The 23,389-nt window shown below is 40.5% G+C and overlaps 3 protein-coding genes across 8 annotated transcripts in view; 2 read left to right on the plus strand and 1 right to left on the minus strand.

Moving 5' to 3' along the window:
* Positions 1-1,523: 1,523 nt before the first annotated feature.
* On the plus strand, positions 1,524-14,298 carry DNAAF4 (dynein axonemal assembly factor 4). Its single transcript, XM_065412526.1, has 9 exons — positions 1,524-1,646; positions 3,416-3,563; positions 5,130-5,263; positions 6,978-7,209; positions 8,091-8,236; positions 9,911-10,020; positions 11,189-11,342; positions 12,415-12,520; positions 14,189-14,298. The coding sequence occupies exons 1-9, from the start codon at positions 1,524-1,526 to the stop codon at positions 14,296-14,298; spliced, it is 1,263 nt and encodes a 420-aa protein (XP_065268598.1).
* Positions 14,299-17,831: 3,533 nt separating this feature from the next.
* Positions 17,832-22,690, minus strand: PIERCE2 (piercer of microtubule wall 2). The gene is made up of 2 exons (XM_065412476.1): positions 22,511-22,690; positions 17,832-18,416 (listed from the first exon to the last, which is right to left on the minus strand). Exon 2 carries the CDS (start codon positions 18,405-18,407, stop codon positions 18,054-18,056), a length of 354 nt encoding a protein of 117 aa, XP_065268548.1. The 5' UTR covers positions 18,408-18,416; positions 22,511-22,690; the 3' UTR covers positions 17,832-18,053.
* CCPG1 (cell cycle progression 1) overlaps positions 22,688-23,389 on the plus strand; it is a 55,437-nt gene continuing 54,735 nt past the window's right edge. For all 6 annotated transcript variants that reach the window (XM_065412468.1, XM_065412466.1, XM_065412467.1 and 3 more), the window contains exon 1: positions 22,688-22,941. The gene's annotated coding sequence lies outside the window, so the exon portion shown is untranslated. The remainder of the gene's footprint in view (positions 22,942-23,389) is intronic.

The following is a 23,389-nucleotide window of genomic DNA, read 5'->3' on the forward strand; positions in this document are numbered from 1 at the left end:
TTGTCCTGATTTTTCACATTTGCTCTCTGGTCACCCTATTCGTTCTCCAGCTACAAACTACACAAAACAAAATAAAGGCCTGGTCTACACTGGGGGGGTAGGGGGGATTGTTGATGTAAGATACGTCGACTTCAGCTACGCTATTCCCGTAGCTGAAGTTGCGTATCTTATTTCGACTTACCTCCCGTACTCATGATGCGGGATCGACGGCCGCGGCTCCCCCGTCGACGCCACTACCGCCGCTCGCCCTGGTGGAGTTCCGGAGTCGACGGGAGCGTGTTCGGGGATCGATATATCGTGTCTAGACGAGACGCGATATATTGATCCCCAATAGATCGATCGCTAGGGTAGTCTGGACATACTGCAGTAGGTTAGATAAATGTCTATCAGGGATGGTCTAGACAGTATTTGGTCCTGCCATGCGGGCAGGGGACTGGACTCGATGACCTCTCGAGGTCCCTTCCAGTCCTAGAATCTATGAATACCCTAAAAAACACAAAGTGCTAGTGGCTCTGATTCTCAGTTCCTGAATTTTGTGCCGGTCCGGAAGACAAGAAGCTAAATCGGTAGTTCTAGGCTCCTTTGCACATCATGGCAGGTTTAACTGGTTTATTCTTGGACTCCCCATGGGCCTTGCTCAGCTGAAAATAGCCAGAGCACCGTGTGCTCATCTCAGCCACCCCCTTTCCAGCGTGCTGGAAAATGCAAAGGGGAGGAGGTGATCGAGTTGAGCCGAGCCAGGAACAGGAGCTGGGGAATTCCCTGCGGGCCAGTCTCACCAGCAGTAATGCAAAGGGGCCCCCGGCAGAGCAGAGCATCTCTGCTTTTCTCAGTTCCTCTGCCTGAGGCGAGACGGGACTTTAAAGGGCTACGTCAACTTCCAGCTGACGCTGGTTGATCTGAACTTTGTTGAAAGACTTGGGCCCAAACGCGGTCGCTGAAGGGCCGGGACCTCTGCGGTCTGCGCCTTTCAGAGCGCGGGAGAGAAGCTCCGTCCCCTGGCTTGGGGGAGTGGGGGTCTCGTACAGCAGCGGGCGAGAGGCCTGCTGGGGAGGGTCTGCGCGGGGAGAGACGAGACCCCAACGCGGAGCCGGAGCTGAGGCGCTGGAGGGGGTCCGCAGCATGGGAGACTGAAGAGTTTCTGCCCCAGAGCCCGTCACAGGTGGTGCCCGACTAGGCTTTCCCCTGGCGGCTCTAAGAGCCTTCCGCGCTCCCCTGAGGCGGGGATGATGTGTCTGGCCACGCCGGTCATCAGTCCCTAGCTGCCTGCACACGGGCCTACAAATCCCGGCGTGCAATGTTCCCCCATGGGCGGGGTTAGCCCAAAGTCCCAGCATGCAACGGTGCCCTGCCTGGGCAGACGTCCTCCTCCGTAGAGCCAACCCCCGCTCTCTTCCCGTGTTACGTAACAGCGGGGCACCACTCAGGTCTGGCTCCAGACCCGGAAGTGCTAGTGGGAGGGCAGCGGAAAGTCTGAGCCCTCCCCTAGCAACCGCTCCAGAGCGCCCTTAGCAGCGGCGGCCATGCCGGTCTGGGTGCGGGATTACAGTTGGCGGCAGACGGACACTGCTGTTTTCCTCTCCCTGCCGATGCGGGGTGTCCGGGTCACCCAGGCAAACATCTTCTGCACTGACCAGTATCTGAAGGTGGGGCGGCTTCTGCCCTTGTCCCCCGCTCCCAGTCCCAGCCTGAGCAAAGCCAGGCCCTGTCTTCCTTACGCCTTTCCCACTCGCCTCTTCCGGGGAGTCCCTAGCCACCACCGACCTCCCTGTGGGTCGGTCTGGGCAAGGAGGCAGCGCCCCTTCCGCTTCCCATCTTCTCCGCCAGCTAGGAATCCCTCCTCCCGTGTCCTTTCCACTCTCATCTGTCTGTCTCTCCCTTTTCCCGCTTTGAGTGTGGCAGCAATAGCCAAGTGAACGCGAGCAACGATTCCTGATCGCTGCTGGGCACAAAGCCTGCTAGAGGTCAGGGTTTTGTCGCTGATGCTCTTCAACCTGTGCCACCAGCCGAGCAACCCTTTAAGAGAGTTGAAAAGGATCTGGAGGGGAGAGGTAGAATAGAATTCGTTAAGGCAGGAAGGAGGAGCCTTCAGACTTACTGCTTTAAGGTGGCAGATGTCTCGCAAGCACAGTGTTTTGTTGTTCTTCAGCACAGACTCATGCGACTGCCACCACCGTGTGTACGTGGGTGCTAGTTGGCAGATACAGACATTAACCTTTGGGAGCTATGTTGGTTTATGCTACAAATATGGCATATTATATACATAAATGAATGAATTAGACAAGGGAAAAGTGATAGAGAGAAGTTTGTCTTCCCCAAACAAACTACAATTTATGGGGGGGAAACCATTAAAAACTATATATTGATTCATAACATAATAGTATTTTTGTTAAACTGACCTATGATAGGTGACTGGGGAAATATTCTTCAGCCACCACTCCTGTGTATCACACTTTAACTACATGTAGTAATTGTTCTGGGTTTATCCTTTACCTCCAAATTTTTCTTTATATTATTGCCTTAAAATCAGATATAGGGTAGACTCAGGATTTTAAACCAAACTCCATCAATTAATGATTTGTAATCCATGGGTCAAATTTCCCACTTGTTTACAGCTCTGCAACCCTGTGGCTTACACAAGAAAAACCGAGGGCAGATTCTGGCACCTTTGAAGAGATTTTCAATCACTGGGTCTTAGGAACTTAACTCCCATTGGAAGTCTTTCAATGGAAGTTGGGCATCAAACTGCCTTTTATGGCTTTGAAAAGTTTCCTTTACTGTAACAAGAAAAAAAAATACAACAACATTGTAATCAATGCAATAATTACTGGGAAATTGTGCATACACTTTTAGTTTGTATTAAACTAAATCTTTTTCTTAAAAAGTAGTTGTCAGTGTTCCATGCTTCTCATTGTACTTTGCTGGGTATTTTTTTCACATGATTGCACCTGTTGTGAATACAGTATATGTAATGGAAATTGTAAAGCTGCAACTAGTGTTCCAAAGTAATATATTTTATTACTAGTTTTTGTATTGGTTAATACCATAAGCATTTGCAAGCAACTAATAATTTGCATTATCACTGCAGCTCTAATGCTTTCAATGTTGTTTGGCGTTTCACACTGTATACTAGAATTTTAACTCATTTATAAATATTATTTTAATATTTTAATGAGACAGGTTAAGTTACTGTAAATGATCTCTTCTACAGCAAATTACAGTCTAGTTAGTGGAGTCTCTCACTCTTACCAGCTGTTATGATTTTCTTGGTTTATTATGAGAAAACATTTGCTAAATATTTAAAATATACATTAGGGATTTATTATTTAGCCACAATCTTATTAAACATTTTATTTAACAAAACACTTTTAAAATGAATACACATGTATATTTATTTGCTATTTACATTTTATAGGTAAATGTTCCTCCATTTTTATTTGAAGCCATTCTGTATGCTCCTGTTGATGACACTAGTAGTACAGCAAAGATCAGAAATGAGACCATTTTCTTCACTTTATATAAAAAAGAAGTGGCCATGTGGGAATCCCTGGTTATGGAAAATGGTAAGTTGTCTGCTGTGGAACATAGACTGACTATTTAAAAAACAGGCAAAAAAACCCAAACCCTTTCCCCACAAGAATTCATAGATACATGAAGTAGTACATTGCAGTTTTTTTCTTTGTAACAAAACTCATGCATTTCTTCCCTCTCCAACCTCAAGCCCCAGTTGAACAGAGTAACAGAAACACACACACACCAACAAATATTAACCTAGAAAATCAAAGTTCAAAGAACCTTAACTCTGCCCCATGAGCAACCCCTTGAGAAGAACCAGAAACTTAGGCAATGTGAGGCTATAGCTAACACACAGGCTACTTCCAAATGTAAGAACACATTTTATTGGATTGATTTATTCTTAATGCTAGAAAGTGATTCCTCACAGCCATTTCAATGAAAGTGCATCTTTCAGTTTCATCACAAATTCTAATGACTTTGTGCTTATGAAGAGCCATTTGAACTCCACAGAAGTATACAAACTTGCTTTTGGGATAAATAAAAGCAAACTTTCTGCACTGATCTCCAAACAAACTTTTGCCTCCAAATATATAAGTATTGTTGGAAATGTCTGGTTTATTGTATTTAAAATGGCCATAAATAGTCCATATATACACAAACAAATCTAAGACTAGAAATGACTATGTGGCAAGAGTATGGGGCTTTGGAAAGGCAAGGGATCACATTTGATGTCTGAGATATGTGTATAAAGCTAATATCCTAGAGATGACTGCAGACTTAAGGAAAATAAATCTGAGTTTTCAAAACTCATTTTTGTAAGGTTACCTCTTATGTAGTAAGTGTTCCACACAACATATACTTCCACATGGAATGTTGGCAATGGCATGGGGCAAAGTAAAGGTTGTTTGGGTGACTTCAGCTGTGCATGTCCATATTTTCCAATGCTTGGGGAAGATGGTGTTTATGAATCGTTTGAGGGGAGAGGAATGTATGTGTGTGTTTGAAGAAAACTACCAGGTTTTCTTGAGGGTTTTTTCTCTCCCAGAAATACCAGGAACCTTAGATTATATAGATAGATAGATATCTCATTTCACCATTTTCCATTCTTGCTGATTGCTTCCTCTTTGCATTACAATTATGTTTGACAATGAAAATAAATTAGCTTAACTTTTGTTATAGTTGCTTTCTGTCTCTTGTACTGTGCAATGTTGCACAGAAGCAAGCTCTGTAGATGAATATTTAAATCCAAACCAAATTATTCTTTGTGATAATTAAAAAGAAAAAAGAAACATTTCTACAGATATTAGGTCTTGTGGAACCTTGTTATAAAACATAGTATTTGTGTTTAAGTGAAGTTTATATTGTCCCTTTTAAAGATGTGATTAACAGAGGGTTGCATTGTGCACGAAAGCTTATGCCCAAATAAATTTGTTAGTCTCTAAAGTGCCACAAGTACTCCTTGTTCTTTTTGCTGATACAGACTAACACGGCTACCACTCTGAAATTTTTGCCACTCTGTCTGAGATACAATAATGAAATAAATTCTGTTTTCCTGTACACAGTGAATAACACATGAACCTCAGTCTTAAATTTCTCAAATGATTTTGTTTCAGGTGACAAAGAGAAAATGCAGAGAATAAGAGAGAATGCTGTCATAAAAGCTCAAGAGAAGGCAGATGAAGAGGAAAAATCAAAAGCTGTTACAAAACGAGAACATAAAAAATTTGCTCTGGAGGCCACAATGAAGGTAAATTTATATGCGACTCTACAATAATTAAATACAAGAAATATAAACTTAAATAATTGCCAACTAATTTGACAGGTTTGGGGTTAAATATGTTGTTTAAAAATATCTTTTCTAAAGTAGTAATCTTTATTAAAGTGGCAGGAGAGTTTGCATAACTCTTAATTCCTCTTTTACTTGTAGTTTGGGTATATCCATTGCGAGGTCTGGAAACCATATATAGGAAAACAATTATGAAAAATAATGAAAAAATTAGGACTGTCAGCACATTATATTATAAACTGACTTTTTTTTTTTGGTGAGATCAGGCAGGTGTTGGTATCTAAAGGGAGATTAGGATTGCAATAATTTGGCACAAAAGGTAAGGCAAGCTCTATATATGGATTAAGCAATGTAGATTCTAAGAAATATTTTATTCACCTTCATTCTGGAATATAAAATTGGTGGTATGCAGCTTTTGCACTACTGCTCATCCTTAGTCACTTACCTCTGTTCTACAATGCTTCCACTCACAAAAAATGGTAACTTTTACATGTCTTTATTCGTACCAAATTGCTTTTCTGCATACCACATGAAATGACCATTTATGTTAACTTTTTGTGTTGTTAAGATATTCATAAAATGCAAGAGGACTATGTTCCTGGCTTCCCCTCTTCAGAGTAATTCCTTATAAATATGCTAAGCCTGGTTACTTTTTTGTGAATCTATATATTCATAGATTCCCAGTCCTGAAGGGACTATTCTGAACATCTAGTCTGACCTCCTGTATAACTTGGGTCATAGAACTTCCCAAAAATAATTCCGAGAGCATATCTTTTAGAAAAACATCCAATCTTGATTTAAAAATTGTCACTGATGGATACTCCACCGTGATCCTTGGTAAATTGTTTCAATGGTTACTTACCCTTACTGTCAAAACTTTATAGCTTTTAAAAATATATCAAGTAGAATCTTAGAACTTTCAAGATTGCATACGCAGGAATCTCTTTCAGCATCAGGCAAATGGAGTTATTTCTTGAGTAGAAATGTGGCAGCTATTTTACATGAGCATCTAAATTTCAGGAGAAATGGGAAATTAAGAATAATGTATTCAAATGAAACTGTATATTTTACAGCTCTACATTTCCCTGAGACACTGAGCTGGAATATGGTTAGGATACTGGGGTAGAACCCTTACTCTCTTGAATAGTGCCATAGGATCTTTTGTAACCAGAAGTGGTCAGAGACTCCATCAAAAGGATGTAGCAGCTCCAGTAGCAAAGTATTCCTAAGTATCATGCGGGAGGAGTGGTCCATTACTGAATCAAAGAAAAGAATGTTACATGCTAAGCTTCTACATATTCTTTGTGAGTCTCCCACCAAGTACTATAAAACAGCCCAAAGTGCTAAGAAAAATGTAGGTTCTTCAGAATAAAACAACTCAATGAGCATCACACTTTCCTAAATTTTTCTAAGCCTGCCCCTCTAGTAGTGATATTAAAATAGCTCAAGGCATATATTTTTCAAGGTCTGTGAGTTATTTTAAGTATTAATACGTATAAGCCAATCAGTTTCCTCCTTTTCCAACTATTTTTCTGGAATCCCTCAACCCTGTATATAATGTAACATATTAATAATAGTGCTGTATAGAATTGGGAAGATACTTATGCACTCTCATTTCTGTTCTGCTCATTTTCACCAAACATTACATGTTCTGATAGTTCTGCAATTCAAACAGCTAGAAGAAACAGAGAGAAAAAGAATTGAAAATCTGAAAGAAGAGGAGCGAAAGAAGGTCACTGAGGAGCTGGAGATATGGAAAGAAAAGCAGAGAAATGAGGAGAAACGAAGAATACAAAGAGAAGAGGAAATACGTAGAGAAAGGAAACTAATAGAGGAGAAGAAAAAGCAAGAAATAAATAAAACTCTAAATGCAGGAACTTCCAAGGCTAGAAGTATACCTACAAGAGGTGGTATTTGTGGAATAAAGTTTTACCTTTTTAATAACCTAGATACTATGTTTGTTGTATTAAACATTCAATTCTTAAACCCTTCTAGGCATTTCTGGTATTTTCTACCTTCATATCTAGGTACTGTACTGAACTAGTTATTCTGCTTTTTGACTCCAGTTGGTTTAGTCTGTTTACTTGCTGTCAATGTGTTGAGTCACACATAAGGGCAGATTTTGGTTCTTAGCATTTTTTTGATCCTTTCTTTCCTTCCAAGCCTCTCAACACAATGCTGTCTTTTTGGTGAGAGTAGAAGGAGGTGGCATTATTCTTCATTACAAATAATACCATTCCGTTAAATGCTTCTGCTTAATGCTAATTTAATAGTGATTTCTGTACACTCCTAAACCACACACGTATTGGATTAAAACAATCTTCTGTCTCATGGAACATAGCTACCAAGTTCCTGATACAAGCGGAAGTGCCTCAAAACGTTAAATGATATTCAGTGTAAAATATACTGCAAAATGATTGGGTGACTTCTGCATATACCCTTCAGTGTAAGCCCCCATTTTCCAAACCCCAGATCTGTCTCTGTATCTGAAATTCATATGAAAACCAAAACTAATTTATATGAAACTCAAATTTTACAAAAGTTTTGTACATCCTACAGGAATTTTACATACTCCGAGTTTAATTGTGTATAACGATATAACCAGGTTGCATAAAACAGCACAATTTAATATTTTTAGAGCTATTCCTTCAGGATACAAAACAGAAAAACTTGAGGTGTACTTCTACTTTATAAAACTCTAAATTAGGTCTACTTGAAAATATGATGGGAAAAGAGAAAATGAAAAATAAATTTGCTTTCTTCTGTTGTTCTAATTCTATCTTTGCAGCTGGTAGTTCTGGAAATATATTTTCAGAGAAGTTAAAAGAAGAATCTTTCCCTGCTCCTCGATCTGCTGGTACTATTAAAATTAGTTTCACATCTCGGGTGTTTCCTACAGCTCTCAGAGAATCCAGAGTAGCAGAAGAGGAAGAGGTAAAGATAGTTTTCCATTTTGCGAGGGTGGTCTCACTGTACTCAGAGGTGCTTGTTGTGCTATTCATTCATGTGGCCATTTACAATCTATAGTAGGGGTCGGCAACCTTTCAGAAGTGGTGTGCCGAGTCTTCATTTATTCACTCTGATTTAAGGTTTCGCGTGCCAGTAATACATTTTAACGGTTTTAGAAGGTCTCTTTCTATAAGTCTATAATATATAACTAAACTATTGTTGCATGTCAAGTAAATAAGGTTTTTAAAATGTTTAAGAAGCTTCATTTAAAATTAAATTAAAATGCAGAGCCCCCCGGACCGATGGCCAGGACCCAGGCAGTGTGAGTGCCACTGGAAATCAGCTCGTGTGCCACCTTCGGCACGTGTGCCATAGGTTGCCTACCCCTGGTCTATAGGAATGAATCTTCTATTGCTTTACTAAACCAAGCAGGGCAGTTTTGGTAGTAATATTGTTGGAAATAGAAGTTACAACGTGGAAGTCTTATTCTTGACATGAGACTGATACAGCTTTACCAATCTTCCTGTAATTTCAGTAAGTCATATGTACTTCTCATTTTTTTTCCTTTGTTGAAATTAAACTAGAGATATTGTGAACAATTGAAATGGTCACTTCTAATTTAACTGCAATATAAATATATTCTCTTCTATACTTATGTGGAGTAGTGGTCATCCACCTTTAACTTAAGATAGTTATATCCCGTATTATCCATTTCCTGTGGTTGTAGAGTGCTGAATGTTGCTTTGGTCCTTCCTGTCATCCTTTATATATTTCTTTGAGTCCTGTTATATACATTCCAAGTTTGTATTTCCTATGAATTTCCTGCTGAATATGTACAGGTTGCTAAGTTAGTTTGAAAAGTAAACTATTCTATATCACTGATCACTTTTTCCATCATGGATGAACTGCAAATTGAAACTTTGGTTGTACTGTGTAATACGACTATTATAGCAGGGAAAACAGGACTATAAATTTAAGTCATTGAAATAATTTATATTAAATTTCAGTCTGGAAAAACAGTCACATTATTTCTTGAAATTATATTTTTAAAAGAAACACAACTGTACCAAGTTATTGTAATCACCTTGAATATGCACAATAAGTAAGGCCCTACTTAATTCATGATATTGCAGAAATTGTGGATCCCGCAATATCTGGCTTCCACTGCAATTTCGACAGCAGGAGCCCCACCATGCAGGAGGTTGACAGTGGGACCCCCAGAAAGCTGACAGTGGGAGTCCCTGTATAGTTGAATTCCATACCAAATTTCACTTCACATACAAGGATGAAATGCATTCTGTGGGGTAAAGATCCAACTAGATTATGACATTTTTTAGTCTAAATTCACAATCTGTTCTTTGGGACTCTGTTGGATGAGCATTGATACATTCTTCTTTGTAATCACAATAGACAAACAAAAAACAGTTTAGTAGCCAGGCAGTACTGCACCCTTGCTGCTCATTTAGAAACAAAATATATGAGGAAACTTAGAGCTTTTCTTGGATCAACAACTAGGTGTTTCTACCAAAAATGGGATAAAAAAATATTTCCTGGATAAGTAAGTGAAAGGATGAAAGCAAAATGAAAACCTAAATCTCAAAAAGTAAATCCTATAGAAACAAAATGCTAATATGTTGCACACACATCTTCCTACCACAGTGGCTGCATAAGCAAGCAGAGGCTCGTAGAGCAATGAATGCTAATTTTTCTGAGCTGAAGGATTTAAATGAGGAGGAGAAGAACCCAGACTGGTTGAAAGACAAAGGAAAGTGAGTTAAACTCATTCCAAGATATGCTTACAATCATGTATCAGAAACATAACTACCAAATGCATTATTTTTAGGAAATTAAATGCTGATTCCATTTTTTAGTGTAGAAAATTTTTAGTTTGTATGTTACCCTTCCATGTAGAATTTTATTTTCCATCATTGTTTTCACTGGATGATTTACAAATAATGTATACACCACATCTTTGAGTTCTAGGAAAAATGCCTTATAGTGAGTGTGTGGCCTAGGGGATAGTGCACTGGATTGGACTCGGAAGACTGCTCTGCCACTGGCCTGCGAGGTCACTGGCCTGCTTAGGCAAATCACTTCCCTCCCTGTGTCCATGTGTAAAATGGGAATAATGATGTTGACCTCCTTTGTAAAACTCTGCAATCTATGGATAAAAAGTGCTATATAACAACTAGATGGTATATTAACATTATTATTATTATTATTATAATATGAGACGCTCAATCTATTTAGTTTATTTAAGAGGTTAAGAGGGGACTTGATCATAATCTATAGGTACCTACATGGGGAAGAGATTCCTAATAGCAGATGTCTCTCTAATCATGCAAAAAAGATCCAATCGTTGGAAACAGAAGCTGACAAATTCAGACTAGATGTAAATTGCAAATTTTTAACAGGGAAGGTAATTAATCCATGGAACAATGTACCCACTGATGTGGTGGGTTCTCGATCACTTGAAGTCTTTAAATCAAGACTGGGTATCTGTATAAAAGATATGATAAAGCCCAAATAGACATTATCAACTTGATGCATGAATTATTGGGTGGGAGTCTATGGCCTCTGTTATTCAGGTGTTTAGACTAGGTGATCGTTATCTGAGAAAAGTCTGGCATTAAAGTCTATTAATCGTCTGCACCATATCTGTGGAAATATGCTCTGCTTTTCCTGTTCTTCAATGCTGTGTTACCTTACTTTGTCTTAAACTTTTGCCAAGCTGGCTGCCAGCATGAAGTTTGAGTAGACTGTATCTACATTGTTTATTATGTCATCCAAAATGTCATAAATGATCAGTTTTTAATGGAATTTTTTTCAATTTGTTTGAAATTGTTAGTTTAGTGCAAATTGTTTACAATAGGTAGGCATTCTCTATTGTATTATGTTTTTCCTTGTTTTAAAATGTACTTTTTATTATGTTTTCAGCAAAATGTTTGCAACAGGAAACTATCTTGCAGCTGTAAATGCCTATAACCTGGCAATTCTGTTAAATAATAAGATTCCAGTACTATATCTGAATCGTGCTGCTTGTCACCTTAAATTGAGAAACTTGCACAAGACCATTGAAGATTCATCTAAGGTATAAATATATTACACAAAGTAGATTTTTATAGTTAATCTCCTTATAACATGGATATGATATTAAACTAACATATAGCTACTTTTTCTGTCAAGCAAGAATGTAAACAGTTATGGACACTATATAACAGCTTAAGTTAGATACACTGACAGTGATGTGTCAACATTTTGGATTGGTCAGCCCTGATGATAGATAAAAATTACTATTAAAGGGTTGGATTAAAGGAGAAATGATTGGCTAATGATGGTTTCAAAATTTTTGTTTATGCAGTATAATCGCACAAGTTGGGACTTGATAGATACAGTAACTCTTCTTTAATAAAAGAATAGTGCCCTTCAAGAAAATAACATCAACAGATATACTTACTCTTTTTAAAAAACTTTTAGTGACAAAGTTTTATAGAATATACCCACATAAATTTCATAATCTGTCATGTCATTCTGCACTTAGTATGAAGAATTAAAAAAAACAAACCCAACAATAATCCAAAAAATTCTCTTAAAAGATTGCTGGAACTTCTCAATATTTGATCAACCACTGCTTTTGGAAAGACAGAAAAACTCTATGTTCTGTTATCTAATAGTGCTTCAGCACAATTTGTACTGTGTTTTTACTTAGTTTATTTTAAAAAAAAAAACTCATTACATGACACGTATCGATGTTTTGGAAAAAATGGGCCTCAAAATCATTGTTTTGAATTAAGCACTCCATGAGGCTCTAAACTTGTTTTTCCTAGTGACTGTAGTAATGAGATCAATATTTTGTTTGTAGCACTATTAGTGATATTGGACTATGATAATGGAATATATTTGTTGTTTACAAATAATCGTTAACACTTTATGCATTAACCTAAGATCCAGATTCTCTATTGTGGGACAATTTGCACTTGTAAAACTGCACTTGCATTTTCGCACCTGCAAACAAATTGTGAATGCAAATCTTAGTGGTTACACCACAAACCAGATAATTAAATGAGAATGCAAATTTTTGTGGGTGCAGTTGTATCTGTAAATGGGAGGTTAGGCCACAGAAAATCTGTCTCTAAATATCTTGGGTGTTTTTATTTGTAAAGGCACTAGAATTACTGATACCACCTGTTCCAGACAATGCTGATGCTAGAGTGAAAGCTTACGTGAGGCGTGGGACAGCATTTTGTCAGCTGGAATTGTATGCTGAAGGTAAGAATTCAGGCTCTGAGTTTGCAAACGCTTATGCATGTGTTTAAAATTACATGAGAGTAATCCGATTAGGATCAATGAGGGCTACTCATATGCTTAAATCTTTTCAGTATTGGGGCCATAATGTTTAAAGAACTTCTGTTTTGATTGCTGATATACATATATGTATAATATGAAACATTACAGTTAAATAATACAGTTATATAATAACATTAGTTATATACTGCAAAAAGTGAAAAATCTTAAACTCCCAAATTTTTCCAAAGATGTAAAAATATAAGCGGTAAATATTTTCTTATGAAGTCATCAGCAACATGTCTTTTTAAAACATTATTTTTATTCTGAAATGTATAAATTTTTGACAGGTAAAATATTTTCCCCTGTATTTGTTAGAAAATCTGTAATAATTGTGCGTATCTATCGAGCTTTCTAATAATATGCCATTCTTATCTCACAAGGCAAAGTTAAAAATGAGGGAGAAGGTATGAGGTACATTTTAAAAATGCCACTATTTAAACTCATATTCTTTTCCCTCTACTCTGGTCATGTCCTCTCCTTTTGAATCATTTTGTTGGCTTTTCTCCTATTGCTTTGTATCCAGTTTGAGACTATATAAACCTTTTCACCACTTACATCTGTTTTATAATTTCTTATTCCCCCTTAAACTCGTTACGGCTTTTCAAACTACTCTATTCACAGGTTATGGCTTTGTCTGCACTAGCAATTCTGTTGGTAAAACTTTTGTCAGTCAGGGGTTTGAAAAAAACACATCCCTGACTGATATACATTTCACCAACAAAAGTGCTGGTGTGGACATTGCGATGTTGGCAGGAGAGCCTCTCCTGCCAACATAGCTAACGCCGCTTGTTGGGGCTGGTTTAATTATGCTGTCAGGAGAGCTCTCTCCTGCCGGCAAAGAGCAGCTACACAGGAAACTTTACAGCAGCACAGCTGTAACCTTAAAACTGTACCGCTGTAAGGTCCATAGTGTAGACAGAGCCTTAGTTTTCTTTTTGCATTCTCAGCTTCATGCCTTCCTACATCCTTTTTCTCCTCTTCAAAACCCACTTCTTCCAGAAATATTTCTTATTTTCTTCTCATCAGTAATCACTGCATCATTGCTTATTTGAACAGTACATGTATCTATTCTAAATTAAACCCCAATCCTGCAATCGAATCCATGTGGTTGGACCTTAGTGCCTGTGTGCATACCTAATAACTTCAGTGGAGTACCACAGAGACTCAAGTCTCTGTCTGTGCAGATCCAGTTGCAGGATTGAGGCCTTAGGAGGCAGGCTCTTTAGGGCAAAGAATATGACTAAGTGAGTTTGCAAAGCACCATGTAAATATATAAAAGGTTCTGTTTTTGTTTTAGAATAATGTTTTAAGTTTTAATAATAGTTTAAGATTTTAATATAGCCGTGTGATATTTCCATTAAAAACAATTTTTAGTCTTATGAAATTATTAAATAAATACTTGCATACAGCCCAAAGTTAAAGACCATATTTTGTTCTGCTCCAAATCCCATTCAGTAAAATTATCTGAAACTCAAGCTCCCTAACCTTTACTTGCATATAACTTGGGGAAAGTTACTTCCAACTAGTTGTTAAAAAATATAAATACTGTTGTATATAGGATTAATAATTTGCTTGCTGTATTAATATTAGGTCTCCAGGATTATGAAGCTGCTCTCAAGATCGATCCTACAAATAAAACTTTAGAACAAGATGCTGAGAAGATTCAACATATAATTCATGGAACTGCACAAGATTCTTAACAAAGTCTAGAATCAGCATGGTGGTGTATTTAACAGACTGGAATCAGGAAAACACTTATTTCAAATTCTGCCTAAGCCAGTGAAGCCACCAGACATTTTGTTGCTGAACTCATCCCAGTTATAAAATTGGGTAAAAGAGAAGTTACTTCTCATAAGAACTACTATAATTTAGGTAAATATAGTGCAGAAAGAGAAGTAAATAATACACATTTTATTTTCTTACCTGTTTCCAAAATTGTCATTTGTTTTCTTTGTATGAAATATTGGCTAGCCTGAATAACAGAACATAATTTACTATATTTAATTTCAAATCTGTTATTAAGCAATCAAATGTAGTCTCATGGATTTTTAAAACAACTTCAGTGGTTTAGTTTTAGTCAACATTATTAACCATGTTCATAGTTTTGCTACCAAAGTTAAAGTGCTAATGTAGAAAGGAACAGCCATCAGAACTGTTGTGAAATCAGAAGCCATCCAATTAGAAATATTTCACATAGGACTAGAAATTACATAATGCTCATATTGTATATGAATTTGCCAAAACAAACAACCCTAAAACACTTTCTTAAAAAACCGGAGCCAAAACATTCCGCTCCCATTGAAGCAGGGCCGGCTCCAGGCACCAGCTTGTCAAGCAGGTGCTTGGGGCGGCCGCTCCGGAGAGGGGCGGCACGTCCAGGTATTCTGCGGCAATTCAGCGGACGGTCCCTCACTCCGCCTGGGAGTGAAGGACCTCCCGCCGAATTGCCACCACAGATTGCGATCGCGGCTTTTTTTTGTTTTTGTTTTGTTTTGTTTTGGCTGCTTGGGGCGGCCAAAACCCTGGAGCCGGCCCTACATTGAAGACAAAGTTTTCAGAGCTTGGTGCCTCTCAAAATCAGGCTATGTATGTAGGTGCCTAACTTTGAATTTAGGTAGTTAACATCAGGCATATGACTTGGAAAATCTTGGTCTGGGAGAGGGTTAATATAATCCTTGTAAAATGCAGTAAAATATTTGAGTGTTAAGCAATGTATATTAAATGTTTCTAACCTATTCAAAAAGATTTGACATATATTGATTGAACTGACCAAACAGTTATGATGCAATTGTAATTTTGTCAGTAGTAATGCATTTTAAATGAAAAACAGCAAGCCTACTGTTGGCTAAATACATCTGTAGATCTTTTATTTCATAATGGCATTAAATTAATTTTGTTATAAAGTGCCCTATTAATGGATCACTTAAACCTGCCAGAATCTTAAAGTACATCTACACAGCAATTAAGCACCTGTGGCTGGCCTGGGTCAGCTGATTTGGGCTTACAGGGCTTGAGCTGTGGGGCTCTAAAATTGCTGTGTAGACATTTGGGCTTGGGTTGGAGCCTGGGCTCTGGGAGATGTGGTTGTGGGAGTGTTGGGGATAACAGGATAGGAGCTTAACTGGCCCTGTTTGAGACTAGGGAGCACCAACAAAATATGACTATCTTCCCGAACAAAACCAAGTTGGGCAGCCCTAGAGATGAGGAAAAGAGGAGAAGCTGAGAACCAGTAACCAGTTGTGGATCCCTGATTCTCCCCCAGCCCCAGAGCAGGTTAGAGCAGCCTGCAGGCTGCCTTAATTTGTGCCAACTGGTTATGGTCCCTAAAGACTACATCCCATCTGGATATAGCGAGAGCATATTGTGCTCAAGCCACTTATACATTTCATTTCTAGGTAACCTCAGTTTGTAGGCACGCTCCTGACATGCTCCTTTCCACCCCAACATGCTTCCATGCAGCAGCGAGGGAAGCACTGAAGCAGGTTACACTTGTTCTATGCCCCATGGGGACTCTCCCATACCCGGAGAATCCCTAGAGGATATGTGAATGGTTTCTGCTCCCTTTATGCCATCTGCATTAAATGGAGTGGAACCAGGGCAGAGAATCTGCCCCAAAAGTACTGATTGTGGCCCTTTGACTTTTTTGAACTAAAGCCTGGCCCTTAGGCTGAAAAAATTGGACCCCACTGGGTTGTTAATGTGGTCTGGGATACCATTATACTTGTTTTAAATTTTTGACTGTTATTTCTGAGTATGCTTGGCATTGATGGCAAACAGCTATGATGCATTACTTGATCTCATTCTGAATTTTTTTCTTAGGTTACTAATTCGTTCCTGATTTGACAATTTGGGAATTTCTGACACTCTGGGAATTTTATGCAAGAGGGCCCTGCCACTCCTTAGAACCAGTAGTAGACACTATATTACGCCCTCTTTAAGCATGGTGAAGCAGCTGTGCATAATGCCTCCCAGTTCTCCCTCTGTTTGTTATCCCTAATGCAGGGCTGTGATTAGCATTCACCCATTTTTGCTTAAATGTAACTTTTTGTTTCTCACTTATTCTGAATGCCACTTCTTTGGGACCAAAAGACACAGTTACTGATGTTCACAAGGTATTATCTGCCTGAAGTTTTCATTTATTCTATGCGTTTTTTCTCTGAGCTGTCTGTTCCATACAGTGAATGTTTTATTCCAGAGCATGTGATTTATATTTAATCTTCTGTTCAGACTATATTTTACATACGAGGATAAAATGAACCATACTTGCATAAAATTCCCAACCCAACTTTTAGCTGCCCTCAACCCAACCTCTATATTTGTGCCTTCAAAACCCCTATTTATCAAGCAAACGTGTGCACCTAACAAAGATTTGTATGAGTGAATTCCCATTTACCCATTGCTAAAAATATGGTCCATCCATGTTTAAATATAGAAGTTCAGTTACTTTTGTTTTCATATTTGTGTACCCTTTGGTTTAAATTAGTATTTTAAGGTGCATATTGTAACAGTACCTATAGATTAAAACATTTGTCTCACATGCAAACCACAAATTAAAGGGCTGTACATGGGGAAAACTACACTGATGTTAAGGATAGATGGCATCCCCCCTTCAGCAACTCAGAGGCAGTATGCATAGCTTGGTTTTGGACACTACATTTCAGCCAGTAAGTTGGCTGCAAACTGTTGCATCACCTCCCTCAGACTTGTGTTGTGTTCCAGTCGATCAGTGCATTTATCGGATCCACTGGCTGTTATCTTGACCTATGCAAAATACTTTCCCCATGTTTTGTGCAGAAAGTTTACCACTGAACCTCTTCTCCGTGCAGAACTGTACAGTCCCACCTTCCCTTTATGCAAAAAATGTTGGGAACAGCTTTAAGGTTTTGACTTTCCTCAACTGTGGAAGGAGTTGCAGAATTTGTCTCTGCGTAAGTTGCACAGTACAAATACTAAGACTGAAGCAGAATACAAACCTGTTAAAGGACAATCTGCTCACATCAAAATTATATTGAGACAAATTCTGCACTCACTTGGCTTCCTTGGGGTTGCAGGTGGTTGAAATATTGGCAGGATCTGATCAGTTTAAAAAAAAATAGTCTGGCCTTGTAACACGGGATCTGACACTTGTTTTGAACATTAACCTCAAAGATCTATCCTCTCAGGTGAATTTCTGTTGCACTTAGCTCTTTAATGTACAATAAGTGTTGTGTTTAACACATTCATTTCAAGACATATACTTTATTCCTGTATGGGTTGATGCACAGAAATTTATTAACAAATACTCACTTAAAATCCTTTTTGATCCTTGTAGTAAAAAAAGTGTTTTACTGTAATATGTATTGACACTTTACTCCCAAAATGGACAACAAAAATAACAAGCCTGCATTTTGTTTTCCCAAAGCTAAAATGACTAGTCCTTTCAGTAAATATGTGAGAAAAGTAAGATAGTACAATTTTACAGAGTATGCTGCATATTTGGGTAGTCATATACCCTACTTCTGTCAATGGCAGTGTTTATATAATTATGTTGAGTCAAACCACAAGTTAACAAATGTTTTGTAAATGTTTCATCCTTTGGATGGTAGGTACATGGTACCATTTGAGACGTAGGTGGTATAGCACCATATTCACTTGAAGTTGTTTTAAACAGTAAAAGCTGAGGGTTTGTCAAGAAATTATTGGTAGTGAGTGTCTTTGGGTCCAACATACAGGAAAACACAGGATTGCCAGGATTTGCACAGGAAGGCAGTTGAACAGATTTGATTTTCTCAGTGTTGGTACTCGATGGTAGCATCTCAGCAGAAGTCATTTTCTTTTCCTAATTAAGAGATAATTTTAATGAGTTTCTTCTCTTTATAAATAATAGGGAAAATAATATTTCAGTTAGATTCATATTAAATCATTGTTTTTATTAAACAAATAGATATTAGGAATCTGATCAGTACATAAATATATAATTAGTTTAATTACTTGTGTATGGAAAGTAATGTGTTTCCTGAAGGAGAAAGCTGCAGGGAAATTAAGCCATGAAACTTGAAGGAATTTTTCCCAACTTTCACAGAGTTTTGTTGTATGCTTCTGCAATGCATTGTACAGGTCACTTACGTATTATTCAGTTATTTACCTGGATCCAGTTACTTTAGTGGTGTGCTATTTTAAAGATGGTAAGTAGGTAAGCTCCAGCAAAAAGTAGCACAGTGAAAAGAGGGTTATGTAGCATGCGAAACCCATGCTTGGAGTCAGACTCATTCTTTCACTCAAATCTATAACACCTTCTCAATGGGTTAGATTTGTGGGTAGGAGGAATAATAATGCTAACACTTACAGCATGTTACAGCTTCAGTATAATAATTCAGAAAGATTAATTTGCACAGGGGAAAGGGTAAACAAGCATACTTTAATGCTGCTTATATTTGTGGGAGAAGGGGGCATTTTGCATAATTCTAAACTTTGTCCTAAAGTTTTACATTTATTTTTAAATGGCTTGATTCCAAATAAGTGTAATTTTAAAATAGTCTAGTAACTTACTGATACAATCCTCTGTAGGCACTGAAGTGAAGGAGGGCCTACTTCACATCTTTGTTTCTACTATTTCTGGCTTTCTGTCAGTTTAGAAGAGCAGCTTTTACAGTTTATATTGTGGAGGGCCTACTATATTGCAGAGGGGACAGAATTTTTTTTCAAATGAAATTTTAGAACGTGTGGAAAATTGCAGAGACCTGATAATCCTGGAATATTTTTTAAAATACCATACCTTTCTCATATCCATGGACATAAGTTTATTTGTGAAGGCTCCATTCCGTAGTAAAGAGTACTCCATAGCATTAAATAATCAGTAATTGCTCATTACTAACTAATGATGTGACATGGTGGCTATTGTCCCAGCCAGCCATTTGCTTGAATTACAGCATTCACTAAAGTTTAAATATATCTAGCATTAGTGTTCTTTACCTTCTCAAAAAGAAAAAAAAAACATTGTAGATATCACTATGGAACATTTGGAAGAAATCTTTTCCCTTGAGACAGAAGGTTGGGTTCAGGTTCCATAGACCAGTGATTTTCAAACTTTTTTTTCTGGCGATCCAGTGGAAGAAAATTGTTGATGCCCGTGACCCAACGGAGCTGGGGATGAGGCAGAGGGTTGGGGTGCGGGGGTGAGGGCTGCGAGGTGGGACTGGGAATGAGGGGTTCATGGTGTGGGAGGGGGCTCTGGACTGGGTCAGGGGGTCAGGGTGCGGGAGGCGGGGTCAGGGCTCTGGGCTGCGGGTGCAGGCTCTGGGGTGGAGCCAGGGATGAGGGATTTGGGGTGCAGGAGGGGGATCTGAGTTTGGGGGGGCTGGGACAGGGGTTGGGGCGTGGGGTTGGGGTGTGGGCTTACCTCCGGCAGCTCCTGGTCAGCGGCGCAGCAGGGGTGCAGAGGCAGGCTTCCCGCCTGTCCTGGCACCGCGGACCACGCTGCGTCCCGGAAGTGGCCAGCAGCAGTTCCGGCTCCTAGGCAGAGGCACGCAAGAGGCTCCGCGCAGCTCTCGCCCGCAGGCACTGCCCCCACCAGCTCTCATTGCCTGGTTCCTGGCCAGTGGGAGTGCGGAGCCAGTGCTCGGGGCGGGGGCAGCGCGCAGAGCCCCATGGCCTCCCTGCCTGGGAGCTGGACCTGCTGCTGGCCGTTTCCGGGGTGCAGCCTGGTGTCAGAACAGGTAGGGACTACTAGTTTTTACTGGCCGACCACCAGGGTCCCTGGGAGCTGAGCAAGGCGACCCGTGCCTTGCATTCCGGGTTGCGACCCAAAGGTTGAAAACCACTGCCATAGACCTTTTGTCTAATCCCTTTGTCTAATACTATTCTGATTCTATAATTCGGGACTAGACAACTGCTAGAAGTGGCAGTCCTTGGATGAGCTATTCTAACCAAGATCTCACGTGGCCGTCAAAGGTGAAAGTTCCCTCATGTTTTCAAATGTGGCATAAGATTGATGCCTTGCTGAGATTTCCAGCTTCACTAAAACAGTCTAATCTGTGTATGCGCAATTGCTTGGCTCAAGACAGTGTGATGTGGAGGAGGAATGAGAGCACAAGGTTCAGCGTCGGGAGGCTTAATGCTGTTCTGCTATTGCCAGGGGCTTTCCCTACACAATCGACATCCCAGGATTGGGAAACACTGGTCTAGATAATACTTAGTCCTGTCATGAGTCCAGGGAACTGGACTAGATGACCTCTCAAGATCCTTTACAGTCCTATGATTTTATGATTCAGCAATCAATGGCCAGCAGTAGGCATAGGGCTCAATACCAGTGCAACTAAGTATAACTAGACAAGGACAAGGTGGGGTTTGCACTCTTCATTACTGAATTGGGGCTATTCCTGAGTGTACAGAAGGCCTTAATAACTATCCCGTGCTTTGAACATGTATAAAACCATAGAAGTGCAAAATTGATTCCTTTATAAGAGAATTTAAGGGTTGCCAGATTTACTTTACCAACCTTTTCTAACTGATAAGTGTTATATGAAAGGTAAAATAGGAAACCAGCACTCAGCTTATTTATTTATTTTTAAATGCATGATAAACGAATGACTCCAGAGAAGAAAACTACTGAAATGCCAGTCCTACAAACTTTTCTATACTGCTGTTTTTCAAATGAAGTCCGCAAAAGGATAGTTTTCCCCCCCATGCTAAGGCGAGTGTGTACTAAGGATTAACTTGCTGAACTTCTGTATTTCTATAAACAACTGTTTTGTTGTGGAGTTTAGATAGGTGGTTTAGTAATTTTTTTTCAGAGAGAAGGCAATTTCCACTGTTTGAACTGACGACAAACAGATCTCTTGTCAATATATTTTAAAAATCTATTCTCTACGTTTCTCAAGTGAAAGGTTTGGTATTTTCTTTGATTTGCCTTTTCTTACAAATATGTAACTTGCATATTAACTCCTGCCTACTATCCACAAAAAAAGCCGTACCAAAACAAGACACTCTACTGTACACTTCTCCCCCTAGGGAGAGGATGAGAGAACATGTATGGCAGATGTTAGTCACGTGGTTTAATGCATGACTGGAGGGTGCGCTGATACTATGGTGATGTGCGTGGTCTAAGAACTGATCCAGAATTGTATTAATTCATTTTGATGAAATAAGTCATTCCAGTCTGGTGACCTTTAGAGGTTCAGCTGACCTGAAGAAAAGCTCTGTGTAAGCTCAAAAGCTTGTCTTTTACCAACAGAAGTTGGTCCAATAAGTTATTGCCTGTTTGCCTCACCTTGTCTTTCTAACATATAAATTGACTGGTTTAGATTAAACTTTAGGTGTAAGTGGGATACTGTCAATTTTAAAAAATCCTGAACAAAACCATTTATTTACCTCTGCTGCTAATACAATGATAGATTAAAACTGGCAACACTTTAAATATCCAGTTTCCTTATCACTAATCTTTCCCTGTTGCATTCCTTTCAGATGAGCCAATACGCTGGCATGAAGTCTGGAGTTTACACAGCCACTTTCACTGTCACGTTCTCCGAGCTGCACTGGCTGTTAAATATCCGTGCCCACTGTCTGGCATTAAAAGTAAGTGCAGGGGAATGTCTCGTCTCCTGATCCGATTTTGTAAATGCCTGTTTTACACAGCAGGGATATTTTTATCCCTTTCTTCCCCATCTTTAAAATGCCTCCCGGGAGCACAGCCGGGACTGGGCGAAACAGCCGGGAACCCTGCCGTCACGACACGGACTTTACCCTCTCCTGCCTCCTACAGCTGAGAAATGCGGCCTGTGCCGCCGGCCGCCTCCGGCGCTGAGCCGAGCCGGGCACAGACGGACAATCGCTTACAGCGCCGCGGCCTTACCCCACCTCTCACGCTCTGTGACGAACAGGCGCCAACTACCCACCGCGACAGGCCGGGCCGGCGCGCGCTCTGCCACTGCTTACCACGGTCCGCCTCAGCCTGGCCGCTGCTGCTGTCCAAGGCGCTGCAGCCGGCTCTGGACCGTGGCCCCAGCTCTGCCGCGCTCAGGCGTCGGGGGCGTGCGGCGTTGCCATAGCACCAGCCCCTCAAGGAGCCGCTGACGGTTCCTTTGTTGACAAGCCTCGTTGCCCTTTGACCTCTTCGCCGCCGCCCCGCTGCTGCCTGGGCTCGGTAGTTCCCCCCGGCCTCGGCTCGCAGTGGGTGAGCGGGGAGCGGACTACACTTGCCAGGGTGCTCGGGCGCTGCAGTGATGCGCAGGCGCCGCTTCCCCTGCTGCTGGTTGTTTGTTGTTTTGTGAAGGCATCAGGAGCTAGCAGCGCGAGCCCGTGGTGCCCCCGTCCCCCGTCCCCGGCTAGCTGCGGCGGGGGACGCCGCGCCGGGCCCGATCACTCAGGTACGAGGGGCGCTCGGTCGCGGGGGGTGGGGTGGCAGGCGAATCCTCCCTCACTTCCTCTCGCCGCTCGGGAAGCGCATCTCGGCTTGTCCCTCAGCCGATGGCGCGACTGCGCCACCCGCTTCCCGCTAGGCTCCCTAGTGCTAGCGCTCCTCGGGGGCAGCCCCTCGGCTCCCTGCCCGGGAGAGCGCACCTGCAGCCGCCTCCCCCTTCTCGTTCGGGCCTCCGGTGTGGGGGAAGAAAGGGCCCCTTCGAGCGAGAGCGGCGGGCAGGGAAGCAGATAACGGGCGGGGCGCTGGTTTCTGTGCCTGAGCGAGAAGGGCCCCTGCTGGCCCCGGGCTGCACCTGGGTTAGGCAGCTTGGCTCGAGGCCGCAGATTGGTATTTAGACGTCCGTGCGTTACGTGGTAAGCGCGTGTTAGGGCAGTACCCATGTAATAACGTATTCA

The sequence above is a fragment of the Emys orbicularis genome, chromosome 10 (genome assembly GCF_028017835.1).
Source record: "Emys orbicularis isolate rEmyOrb1 chromosome 10, rEmyOrb1.hap1, whole genome shotgun sequence".
Taxonomy (NCBI): domain Eukaryota; kingdom Metazoa; phylum Chordata; order Testudines; family Emydidae; genus Emys; species Emys orbicularis.